A 12,703-nucleotide genomic window follows, 5' to 3' on the forward strand; every position below is an offset into this window, starting at 1 on the left:
AAGGTGTTTCCCATTTTTTTCTAGAAAAATAAAATTCCATCCTCATATTCTAAGCCAGGGATACCTATTTCACATGTGGAAATACTGTAAAAATGAATTATTTTAGATTAAAAATTGCATACAAATAAATACTTTAAGGAAATTATGAGTTCCTTAGAACAATTTATCATTCTTTAGCAAAACCAAAGTATTCAAAATAACCTTAAGATTTATAATATATTTTTTAATATTAATAGGTTAAGTTTGAGGCCAAAAGTCAGAGATGTCACAATTTAAAAATTAATCTTTTAACTCCAGTTCCAGAAAATATATCTGTAGTAATCCTTTGACATACATCCTTATGATATAACAAAGAAAATGTTTATTCTAAAGGCATTTTTATCTCTAGTCAGTACTCTAGATCATAGACTGATAGTGTAAACAATCTGAGTTCATATTTTAATTTAGAATCCATGGTGAGTTTGGAGATTTTTCCTCTCCAGATTTGTCATCAAAATTATAAAATTTATGACAGTATCGGCTTAACTTATTTTTTCCCTGTGGGCCAGTGGTAAATCCTTACAACTGGATTGAGATAATAAAAAATATCTATATACTTGAGATTCTCAGAGGATAAAATGAAGCCAAAGTGCAGTCTTCCCCCATAACTTTGTTTTTTATCCAATCCAGCACTAATGTATGCAAGCATTTTTGGGAATGTATCTGCAATTATCCAAAGACTATACTCGGGAACTGCCAGGTACCACATGCAGATGCTTCGAGTGAAAGAGTTCATTCGCTTTCACCAAATCCCCAACCCTCTGAGGCAACGGCTTGAAGAATATTTCCAGCACGCGTGGACATATACCAATGGCATTGACATGAACATGGTATGTATTTCTGTTTTCCAAAATGGAAGTACCTCAGGCATTATAACTACAGTCCAAATGGGAAACCCAGTCTCACCAGCTTTGAACCCCTTGCTTTTGTTTTCCTCTCGGATGTTTATTTTCTCCCCTGGAGATAGTCTCTCATTCTCAATTCATGGCATTGCATGGTGCTATATCTAGTTATATTGTGTGGCAAAGGCATTATAACATGATGCAAACTGATATAACTGTGTGTAGTAGAGTTCCCACTTCCAGTTAGAGAGAATATTGCTAACATAGGATCTGGGCTTTTACCACATGTCCTAGCTGCCAGCACCCTAAAAAACAGTTGGACCCATGTGCATTAAGATTTGACAAATAAACAGTAACAACCACTATGATACCCCCAAACAGAAATCCAAAGTTAACATTCCTTAAAAAACAAAAACAGAAACAAAACAGGACACTGAGTGTTTGTAGGAGAGGTTAGGGAGCTTAAGCATGCCATAAACATTTTATCATAGGAAATTTCATGTTTCTGTTAAGGACAAATTTTTCTATCTTTACAACAATTAACCATGTGCCCTTTTACAGTACCTGGTATAATGCATCTTTCCTTTCAAAGGGGAAGTATGGAAATCTTCATAACTTTTAAGCAAATTCAACATCAACAATCACTTTTCATAATTCTTCCCACCTCTATCAATTCTTAAAAATCACCATAACTAATAACATGAACACGATCTAAAGAGAATTTTTTATTATTAGGTGAATTGTCTCATTCTTTTGACCTGTTTCACCATAAAGACTGATTCCTAAAGATAAATTATGTGACATACGTAAACTCTATGGCATATCACAGACATATTAAAAAAGATTAAAAATATGATGCCCTACCATCTATCAATTCCTCCACCTAGCAAGGACCCTGTTTCTAAGAATTCTTCAGAAAATAAAACCACTCACATCTAATGACATGAACAGCATAAAACAGTTTTTACATAAGTGAGCCTATCCAGTTTAGACTGACATTTTTTTATTTGACCAGCAATATTTTAATAAAAAAGTAAGGTTAAAAATTAGAAGCAAAAGGACAGAAGGCATGCCAAATATTGCCCAATTTGAAAGCCATATAAGGATAAGTTTATCAAAGCCCTGTGTGATTTATTTGACTGAGAAATAAGAACACACCACTATAAAAATTTTAATTTGAAAAGCTTATCAGTTAGCATATTTCATATAAAAGCATAACTGAATCCCATGTGCTATTTCTAATTATCCTGAAGTTACTTGTGAAAATTCATTTGATAAATTGATATCACTAAGATAACATTTTAATCTCATTAGAAAGCACTGACAAATGGATCACTTTATATATTTCCGTCTGTATTATTGTTGAACAAAGATACCAGCATTCGGAAACTATTGGGGATTCTCTAATGCGGGTTGGCTGAAGCAGTGTCAAGAATTTTTAATCAAAACACGTGTCACCCAATTTTGTTGTTCCATACTGCCAGATTATATCAATAACAGTAATCAACATTTATTGTACATCCCCTCTCCATATAACTAGTTTTGTGACCATTTTTGTGATAAAGTCTATTTTTTGACAACTATTTACCTTTCATTGTTTGACTCTATTACCTATGAATATGGTTTATATACCACTTGCCTATTTATAATGTACTTATGAAAGATTTATCTCTTTCTTGTCTGCTTCACACCTTAATACATGGAATCACAACACCCACCGGTAAGAACAGGAGGTATTTATATCCAATTTAATTCTCGTGTAAATTGTGGAGAACACCCTTGTTATCTGTCAGGTTTAGAGCTTGTTAAGTGATTTCCAATGTTAGTTCTATCTTTATTGCATGACGTAGCAGAGGAAATACAAAGCAAGGAACTGGGGAAGATAACCTGGAAGAGGCCAAGTACAGAATAGAAATCCTTAACTTTAACAACAACTTGACCTCTAGTAATATCTATATACAGTTTCCCACTCCCCACAAAAAGGCACTTAACTGCTCCTTTCCCCAATCTGGTAAAGCTTATGGGTATACGGTTTGCATTAGATAATTGTCATAAAGAAAATGTCATTCTCTTTCATCATCCTCTAATTTCATGATGTAGGTGCTTTTCTTTCCTCCCATCTGCATGCCTGTATTACATGATCCTGGAGTGTGTGAGCTCTAAACCATGTGCCACTGAGTCTTGCATGTGGTTTTGAGAGCTTGACTTTGCACGACCTTCTTGTTTGTACAGTGTCTACATTTCTCATCTTGTGACTACAAAGTGAGTAAAAAATCAAAGTGCAAGATAACTGAAAACTCAGCAAATGGAAGATGCTTGTTTATTCAGCACCATGTATAGAAGAAAAGCTAGAGAAAAGCAACTGTACTCTTAGACTGTTGAGAGATTAAAAAAAAAAAAAAGAAATCAAAGTGGATTTTCTCACCTCCAAAACCACATTGTTATAATCCCTGTGTCTTATTATTTTTAACTAAATAGTAATTTAGTAATAATTTAAAGTGATTTAAATTTATGTATTGTGATACATGAAAGTACATCAAACTGTTGTATTTTACATCAGCATTTCATATTGTTTTGTTTAAGTATAACCTTAAATATAAGTTCTCATGAAACATTTCAGGTCATTTTTTTTACTGTTCAACCATGTCAAGATGAGGTACAAGTTTTCCAATCACACTGTATTAATTGACTCAAAATTATTCTTCATAACCCCAAATATTTGATTCCGTGATAGATCTCACCGCCTAGAAGTGAATCTACCTAAAATGTCCAGTCATTGTTCTTATTCCCTGGATCTTTTGCTTTTTTTGAAATAGCTATTACTAGAATGTTCCAGAACCAAAAGCATTCACGGGAAATTTATGGGCTCCTTTCAATGGAAAGAAATGGTTCAGAGTACAAAAGGAAAGAGGTCAGGAAAATGAAGTTAGAGAAAGGAAAGTGTTCTTTTGTGTCCAATGTAAGGTTAGCAATAGTGAAAATTACCTTAAAAATGTCTATAGGTCAATTCTGGAAAACTGTTCCCTTCTTCTCCACCCAATTTGACTAGTTAGGGGAAGAGGAGATACTTTCTCATATTAAGACTGAGGGTATCTCAAGAAATTTCCCCCAATCAAAGCTGTCCTCTGACACAGTCTGAAACTTTCTGACATTATCCAACATTGACTCTGGTTACAACATGGGCAAGAACTGAAAATCATCTTCCATGTCAGTATAGAGGCAAGTATCTTCATATGACATACAAGAGCCTAGCTTGAATGAAGAAGAGCCCCAGATGTATAGAGATACATCATTTTGGATGGAGAGAAATAAATCATTTATAACAGAGACTACTTCATAGTTTAAAAATATATTGACATGGAAGAAAAAAACTTTATGAACATTTAATGAAGAATTTTTTTTTTACTTTAACAATGTCTTGCCAGTAATGCCTAATAATATAAAACAAATTAGGAACAGGAATTCAGAAAACCTAAACATTAGCACTTCAATTTGCCACTAATCTTGGACAAGTCACTTAACCTCTCTGCAATTTCATTACACTTGTCATTGTCAAATGTGTGTAAAGCACCAGAATTCGAAATGCTAAATATGTAGAACAATTATTATGGGAGTTTTTCCACTTGAGACTGGAGATTCTAACCTATTTGCTGCCTACTCTTTTGGTTTCTGAGTGGGCTTCTAGTTTTCTTTGATGATGAATTGTTGATGGCAGAGAACAGAAGGGAATCATTTCATGTAAAAACCAGAACAAGAATAAAGGATCATATGTGGGGAAGCACAAAGAAGAACTGAGGCAAGTAATCCAGAAACAACTTTGTTTAATTTATTTTCGGAAGATTTTTTTTTTTTTTTAAATCCTGAGGCATCAGCGGAGAAAATTTTGAAAACCAAACATAGAAAGTAGTTGGAATAAGGAAGAGAGATGAATGTTTCATCAAGGTAGATAGACAAGTTTTCCTTAAAGACGGACAGGAACGAAAAGAGAAAGGGTAAAGGCACTGGCTTTGAGGAATAAAGAAGAAAACTCAATGGTACTAACACTACATGATCCAGTCTCCTTGGTTAAGCAGAGAGTACATTAAGTCCTAAGAAGGGAGGAGGTATAAAAGAAGAGTTGAAGAGGGGGAGAATTCTTAAGAGATTTCTATCAAGAGCCAATCAACTAGGCTAAAAATGCTTAGAACCACAGTGGACTCTTAGTGACAAAGCATTCATTTATAATGCCCCCAGCAAAGCCAATCACAGTGGAAATGGAATTAATAAATAATGGCATATTATTTAATAGAAATCCTTACCCTTTGGAGCTGATATGATTTCTAAGAAGCATCTTAGTGAAAAACTGATTCCTTTCCTTCCAAGGCTCCTTTCCAGCTCCACTGCTACCTGTCAGAATACCCTTTGCTCACTCTACTTACTGACCTTAACTACTTGCTACTAGCTACCTCCTCCTCCTCCTACTTACTACTAGCTACTATCTACTTAACTGCTAACTACTTACATTGATTGTATCTGCATTCATAATTTAATTCTATGACAACAAAAACTTTGTTGTACCCACTCTCTACACTTCCCAAAATGACTTCATCTATGACAGACCTTTACATTCAAATCTCCTTCACCCACAGACTATTTTGATACACCACAGTGAAAGGCAATAATGAGCTCTTTCAGTCAGCAACTTCATATAAAAACAATCATGGTGACATTAAACCTTATGAAAATATAAAGCAAAATATACAAAATAACATGGCTTGTCTTCACCTCCCTTAACTTTTTCTAATCATCCTTTATATAGTCAAGTTGATAAATACTGTCAATGAAAAACATTTGATTCATTAGTCATAAAGCTTAAAAAATGATTAAAAATATGGCGCCCTCGTATTTGTTCCTCTAGTAGCCAAGGATTCTGCTTCTAAGAATTCTTCAGAAAATAAAATTATTTGCATTGAAAGATATCAACAGTACAACACAATTTTTACATGGGTGAGCCTGTATATTTGCATTGATTATTTTTAGTTTGATCAATAATATTTTAACAAAAAAAGCATAGGTTCAAAATCAGGAATCAATGTGTAAAAAGCACTGAAAATATTACTGAACTTTGAAAGACATGCTGCTTCTCCTAGCAAATAAATTCACACATTTAAAAATAGGTCATGGAGACTGTAAAAAACCTTCATTTAAATGATAATGATCCTTAGGACTGGTGACATCTTTTAGTTTTCTGTAAAGAAATACCTACTTACCTTTAGAACTTGAATTAAAAGAGTTGTCTACAATGTACTTTAAAAGATGTTTTTATAGATATGTTGATTTGTTAACAGAAACGGCCTGGCTCTACAGAAATTATGTAGGTAGTAAAATTTTGCTGAGCAAGAAATCTCCTACTAGCACACATACTTGCCTACTAAAGCCAGAACCTGAACAACAGGTGCTTAAGAAAGGACAAGGCACATGTCCTTCCTATTTTTCCCCAAACTATTCATTCTGAAGTCTCACAAATACCCAGAGAACAATAAATGCCATTCGGAGCCCCTAGACATGAATATCAAGCTTAAAACAGGCGTCTGGTATTTTCGGGCCATGAATGGTATGCCCTAAATCACGTTTCACAAATGATTCTGGTCACTTCATCCTGGTCTCCAACCATTATCAAGAAGGACTTATTTACACCTGGCACCATGCCGGTTCTGTGCAAAGGGAGTTCTTAACTGTAGGATCTTATCTCTAGTGGTTCCAGAGCCTAGAGAAATGACAGCATGGCCTCGGGCCTTACACATGAAAAACCATCATTGCAGAAACACCACACTAGGCAATGAACATACTCCAGTTTCTCCATTCATTAATGATGTTCCTCTTCCAGTAGTAGGTTAGTGGAAATGAGGTCTCGAAATACTTTTTAACTCTTTAAAATAATGGTACCATCCAAACAGGACCCTAGAGGGTAATTCCTGAGGCTAGAGGATGTGACATGTTTTCAAATACTTTCTTTGGGGTTGTAGAAACAGAGGAGCAATCTAAACTCAAATCAATGTTAAGATCGCTTAATATTCCACACAGGTTTAACCAATAATAAAAATACAGAGAGTCCTCAAATCTCAGTTTTAAAATACTCTTTGTAAATATGACTTTAAGTCCCTTCTAATTCAGATATCAGAATAACTCAGCATTTATCTAACCTAATGAAATCAAGTCATTCACAATTTCTCCCAAAATAAAAATCCAGTGTTTTCTTTAATGCAAGAATTATCTGTGATATTACAGGGGCCTAGATATTTATATTAAAATGGATATGTCAGTATTCCACCCAATATGTCAGAGTTTTTTAAATCTTTTTTTAAAGGTTGAAAATAGGCAAAAGTAAGTTCATCCAAGCCAATTGCTCTTACAGCCATAGGGCCACATTATTTAGGGAATTTACATATATTTTCATTGTTTTTCTTGGTTTAGATATATTGCTATCCGTAAGGATGAGTGTGAATAGAAAAAAAATAATCATCATTGCCTCTTCCATAGCAGATAGTCTTTAAAAACGACAACAACAACAACACCCTCTTTTTTGTTTGCATCTTGGGCTCCTGTTGGTCAGGTGGGTCACCCCCAGTAGAAATCTACACTCAACTTAGGAATGATAAGAATCTTTCTTATTCAGGGTCCAGTACCCATGCTCTAGAGCTATGTTAATTTATTTTTTCCCACTTTAGTGATAATCTTCTCAGATCAGAATGCTCTATAACACACATAGAACTGAAAGTTACCAGTAGCTAGAAACACCTACTAGAGTGGGAAGATAAGCCAAAGTTTCACTCCACATAGGTATAATTGTTGTATTTGAATCATGGAGTTCCATTTCTAGCCTTCACTTGTTCTAACTATGAATCACTATGTGTGGATGCCCGGAAACTGGGGCATTAGTCGTGTTTTCTAAGATGGGAGGTTTGGCCCAGAATCTAACTCTAATTTTGTCTGCTTTATCTATAACCAGTGCTTAATATTGAATAGCAGACACCAAGCAGTGAGGTCAAAGCATTATAAGAAAGCAGGTATGGTTAATCAGGATGTTTCCTCTATAAATTACCTATATATAGTAGCATTTTGCATAGTTCTTGTTACCTTTTTCTTATCATTTTATAAGAAATCTTTATGAATTATAGATACTAATGCTTTATTTGTCATCTATATTGTAACTTGTTTCCAATCTCTTTTCAATGTGTAGGTTTTGTTAAAAATATCTTTTGGATTTAAAAGGTTTTTTTTGTTTTGTTTTGTTTTTTTAATATATGGTCCAATTAGTCAACTTTTCTTTACATAGTTAAGAGATCTTGTCCTGATTCTCAAAGCCAGGATTGAGAACCACTGGTATAGATCTTTAAAAGTAAAATCTCCTTCAATAAAATGTTATAATTTTTTTCTTAGAAATTCTTATATTTCTTGTTAAATTCATTTTTAAGTTTTATACAGCATAATCAATTGAGAAAATGAAATACATTACACATTTCTATCTTTACTGGCTTATAAATAATGAAGAGTGAAACTATCTTCCTTATAGCCACCTTAATAAATTCCCTGTCATGTTCTGATAGAACTCTTTCTTAGTCTAATATAATTTGGTTTAGTTTGAGAGGATTTCTTTTAGTATTTATTCTTATATGGTCTAGATATGCAGTCATGTCAGTGTCAAAAAGAAATAGTTTCATTCTCTCTTTTCAAATACTATGTATCATGATTTTTAGTTCACTAGATTCTACAAAACAATTTTGGGTAGTAATTGCTGAGTTCAATAAAAATAACTTCACCATTAAGACTAATACTTTTAAAATATCTTTGCATTTCTGAAATCAATCCTACTTGGTCATAGAGTTTTTGATTCTTTGTTGATTTTGTTGGTTAGTAAATTTTTTAGAATTTTGCATCTATTTTATAATGATATTAGTATACACTTATACACTCTTTAACTGTTAGGAAGAAATCATCTGTAAAACCATGTGGTCCTGGAGGTTTTCATAGCAGGTCTTTAATCATCATTCTAACTCTATTATGGTAATTATGTATTCTATTTCTTCCTTGGTCAATATTAGTATGTCTGTTTTGTGAAGAATTCATCCATTTCATCTAGGCTTTCAAAGTTGTAAAATTGAATGTAGGATTCTCTTCTAACTCACTTAGTATTTTCTGTATCAACAGGTATATCTGCTTTCTCATTCCTAAACTGGTATATTTTTGTTCTTTCTTCTTTCTTGTAGAGGCTTTTGAAAGATTTATAAATTCCATTGGATTTTGTTTAAGGAACTAGCCTTTGCATGAATTTATACTTGTTACTATTCTTTTTATTTCCAGAGTTTGCCTTCATTAATTCCCCCTTTTTTTTATTTCTATGGATTGTCTCATTATTTTTTTTGTCTTATTATTTTTAACATTGTATTAAGGTCTTTTTTTTTTAAGATTTTATTTATTTATTTGTCAGAGAGATTGAGAACAAGCAGGGAGAGTGGCAGGCAGAGGGCAAAGCATGTTCCCTGCTGAGCAGGGATTCCCAAAGTGGGACTTGATCCCAGAAATCTGGGATCATGACCTGAACTGAAGGCAGGTGCTTAACCGATTGAGTCACCCAGGTGTCTCTGTATTAAGGTCTTTTTTTGTATGAGCCTTTCTTCTGTAAAAATGAAGGTGTTAAAACTATACATTCTGCTTTCAATACAAGCTTTTCTGTGGTAACATGGGTTTTGATATGACATGCTCTCCTTTTATTGCTTGCTACATTATTTCTTCTTTGATCTGAAGGTTATCATAGAGTGTTGTTCTTAATTTTCATGTATTTCTGACTTTCTCGTCACTTTTTAATATTTTTCTATTTGGATTATAGTCAGAGTTAACAAACTACATAACATTTCTACTTTTATAAATGTTTAAGCACCTACACTTAATGTAGAAGAAATCTATATTTGTAGTATTTAAAATGACTCATCTTTTATTCAGATTTTCCAAAACATTTAGCTTTATTGGGGAGGAGGGAAACCAGTTTTCTTTTCTTTACACATAGTTTACCCTCTTATGTAAAATATGATTAAATTATATAATTCCACTAACAAGTACGGCCAGCATAAATAAGTTTCAGAACGTACACAGCTGGTTTGAAATTCAGTTGGTGGAATAGAAATGTGTAGGGACAATATCTGGAATATTCAGAGTGCTGGGGCAGCAAGAATCAATATGTTTTATGGAAGAGGAATCTGTTAGTAAAAGAACTTCAACTATTTTGGGAGCTTCTCCTATTTTGTAAAAAAATTATACAATTGTTGATACAGTCATCACTTTCTCTAGAATTAGAATTGGGGTCTGGCCCTAACCTTTCTGAGGAACAAACACCCTAACTGATACAAAGTGAAAAGGACACTTATGCTACATTTCTACTCTTTGTTAGTTATTGATAAAACCCAATAAATCAAAGGAATAGGGAGCATATTGGGAACTAGTTTAGAAATCCAATCTAATGGACAGCTGTGGCAAGTCACAATAGTTGATAGAATCCTAGACTCAATTTGAAATCTTAAGGGTGCTTTTGTGGCTCAGTGGGTTAAGCCTCTGCCTTTGGCTCAGGTCATGATCTCAGGGTCTTGGGATTGAGCCCTGCATTGGGCTTTCTGCTCAGCGGGGAGCATGCTCCGCCCCCCCCCCCCGCCGCCTGCCTCTCTGCCTACTTGTGATCTCTCTCTGTCAAATAAATAAATAAAATCTTTTAAAAAAATAAATAAATAAATTTGAAGTCTTAGTTCTTCTACAGATAAATTCCCTACTGCCTTTATGAGTCACCTTTCACATATAAAAATGGGATTATCACCACTCTCTATTCCTTATATAAAGTTGACAAGTCAATCAAAATATTTGATTCTAAAATGTGATCATATGAGAGATGTTTCTGAAACATAAAAGTAGATTTAAATTCACGACGGCATATCAAGTACAAAGTGGTACTTAAATCATTCTCTTCATTACCTGGAAGATTGTACCCCCTTTTCCTTTCTTTAGAGCAAGCTCATGTCATTTACAATCAATCCATTTGGGTAGAGGTATTTGCAAAGCATCCAACAGATCCCACTCTATTTATATTCTGTTAATGCCTTCCCTCACTCTCTCTTTCAAGGAGTTGGGTTGAGGGGAAGGTCCTGAAATTGTTTCTCAGTTACCAGATTCCTCCTATTACCTTTAGAAACCCTTGTGGGTTCCATGACTTCGTCTTGGGACCTTATATTATAAATCCTTTTTAAGTCAGGCTGTTGCTGAATTAGCAGAATTCCAGAGTCTCTGTAACAAGGACATGTATATAAAAGCAATAAATCCTCTCTGCCTACTCATCATTACCCACACTCCAGCTCATCCTTGGCCCTGACTTAATTGGGGTCACTTTAAAGTTTGAGTGTCCTTCTGAAAGCAGAGAAACATCTCACATATCATGCTGTGAACCAGTCATAAGAGCTGCCAGAGAGACAAGAAAAGGCAAGAGGAAGGACTGTTTCATTTTTTAGGGAATCTTTACTTACACCAAAATCAGTTCAGGATTTATTATGTTGTTTTCCATGTCTGTGTGTGGCAAGTTTTTATTCTGTTCATGATTTGCTTCTAAATGATGTAACCATGTGATAAATGTTCAAAAGTTACACATAGAAAATTAGTTAATTTTCTCAAGGCTTATAAAGGCCCCGTGAGGGATTGCATAATATTTCCCTCTGGCCAGATACGATACCCTTCCTATACAATAAAATAATTCCTCATTCTCATTAGCCATGTGAAGGTAAAATAAGAAAGCAGATAGCAAAGCAGTTTGAGCTTCAGACTAGGGCTATGTATACTTAAATGCTTAAAACTGCTAAAAGAACCCACCTATCATGACCACTGATTGAACATGATGTAGATGTATTAAACACGTAACCCCCAAGGAAACATGAAAAACATAAAAAACATGAAAAATCCCCAAGGAAACATGAAAAACATTCCTTAACAATGAACCATAACCGTAGCAATAATATGATCTGGGATGACCTCAAAATTAGGGAATACCTTAGCTATTAAAAACAACAAAAAGCAAGATTTGGTATCTTGTAAGTGGTAAAGATTTACCAAATGATGAATGCCCACATGGCAAACAATGATTTTCTCAGAATCAGAAAATGCTATAAAATATTAAGGTTGTGCTCTAGGGCAGAGACTGAAGATTTAATATATTACTTGCATCATCTATTTGATAATCACACTTGAGGTTTAGTGTTTCATAGGGAGTATTAATTTGTGTTTTGATTAATCCTAATTTGTCAAGATCTAAGTGTATTTAATGAGCCAGAGAATTTTCTTGGAAAATTTCCTAATGTCAGTTATCATAGTTACCAAACTTGTTCGTATGATTAATTTGCTGTTTAGGGGAATCATTTAACACACTCAGACTGCCTTCCTCATGGTGCCCTTCTCAGCCTGCCTTTAGGAATATCTCCCTCTACAGCTACCCTAAGTGAAACAAATCAGAAACCACTCATTATAACACAAATCAACTTTCCAATATTATCTGGATGGGGGTGTCCATAAGAAAATATATTTTGATGCTTTTTAAAGTAAATAGAGTGTTTCAAAAAACATGGATGGTCTCTGGAGAGAATTGTGGTGAAAAACTCCATTGTTGATGCTCTTCTAACGGAAGCTAGAAAGTGTACCCACCATAAAAGAGCATTTTGCAACCCGAGCTAAGAGACAGCAAACATTGAAGGCGTGTGTCTTAAATGTGAGGAAAGAATAATGGAGTTTATTGTCAGTATATTGTGAATATTTAACTT

General features: G+C 34.1%; 1 protein-coding gene across 2 annotated transcripts in view; it reads left to right on the top strand.

The window, feature by feature from the left end:
* The window catches only part of KCNH7 (potassium voltage-gated channel subfamily H member 7), a 486,041-nt gene that overhangs the window by 440,750 nt on the left and 32,588 nt on the right, over positions 1 to 12,703 (top strand). For both annotated transcript variants that reach the window (XM_004743962.3, XM_045066785.1), the window contains one exon: positions 670 to 869. In XM_004743962.3, coding sequence (XP_004744019.1) covers positions 670 to 869 — 200 coding nt within the window. The remainder of the gene's footprint in view (positions 1 to 669; positions 870 to 12,703) is intronic.

This window comes from Mustela putorius, unplaced genomic scaffold (assembly GCF_011764305.1).
Source record: "Mustela putorius furo isolate JIRA1106 unplaced genomic scaffold, ASM1176430v1.1 tig00003869_pilon_pilon_pilon, whole genome shotgun sequence".
NCBI lineage: Eukaryota > Metazoa > Chordata > Mammalia > Carnivora > Mustelidae > Mustela > Mustela putorius.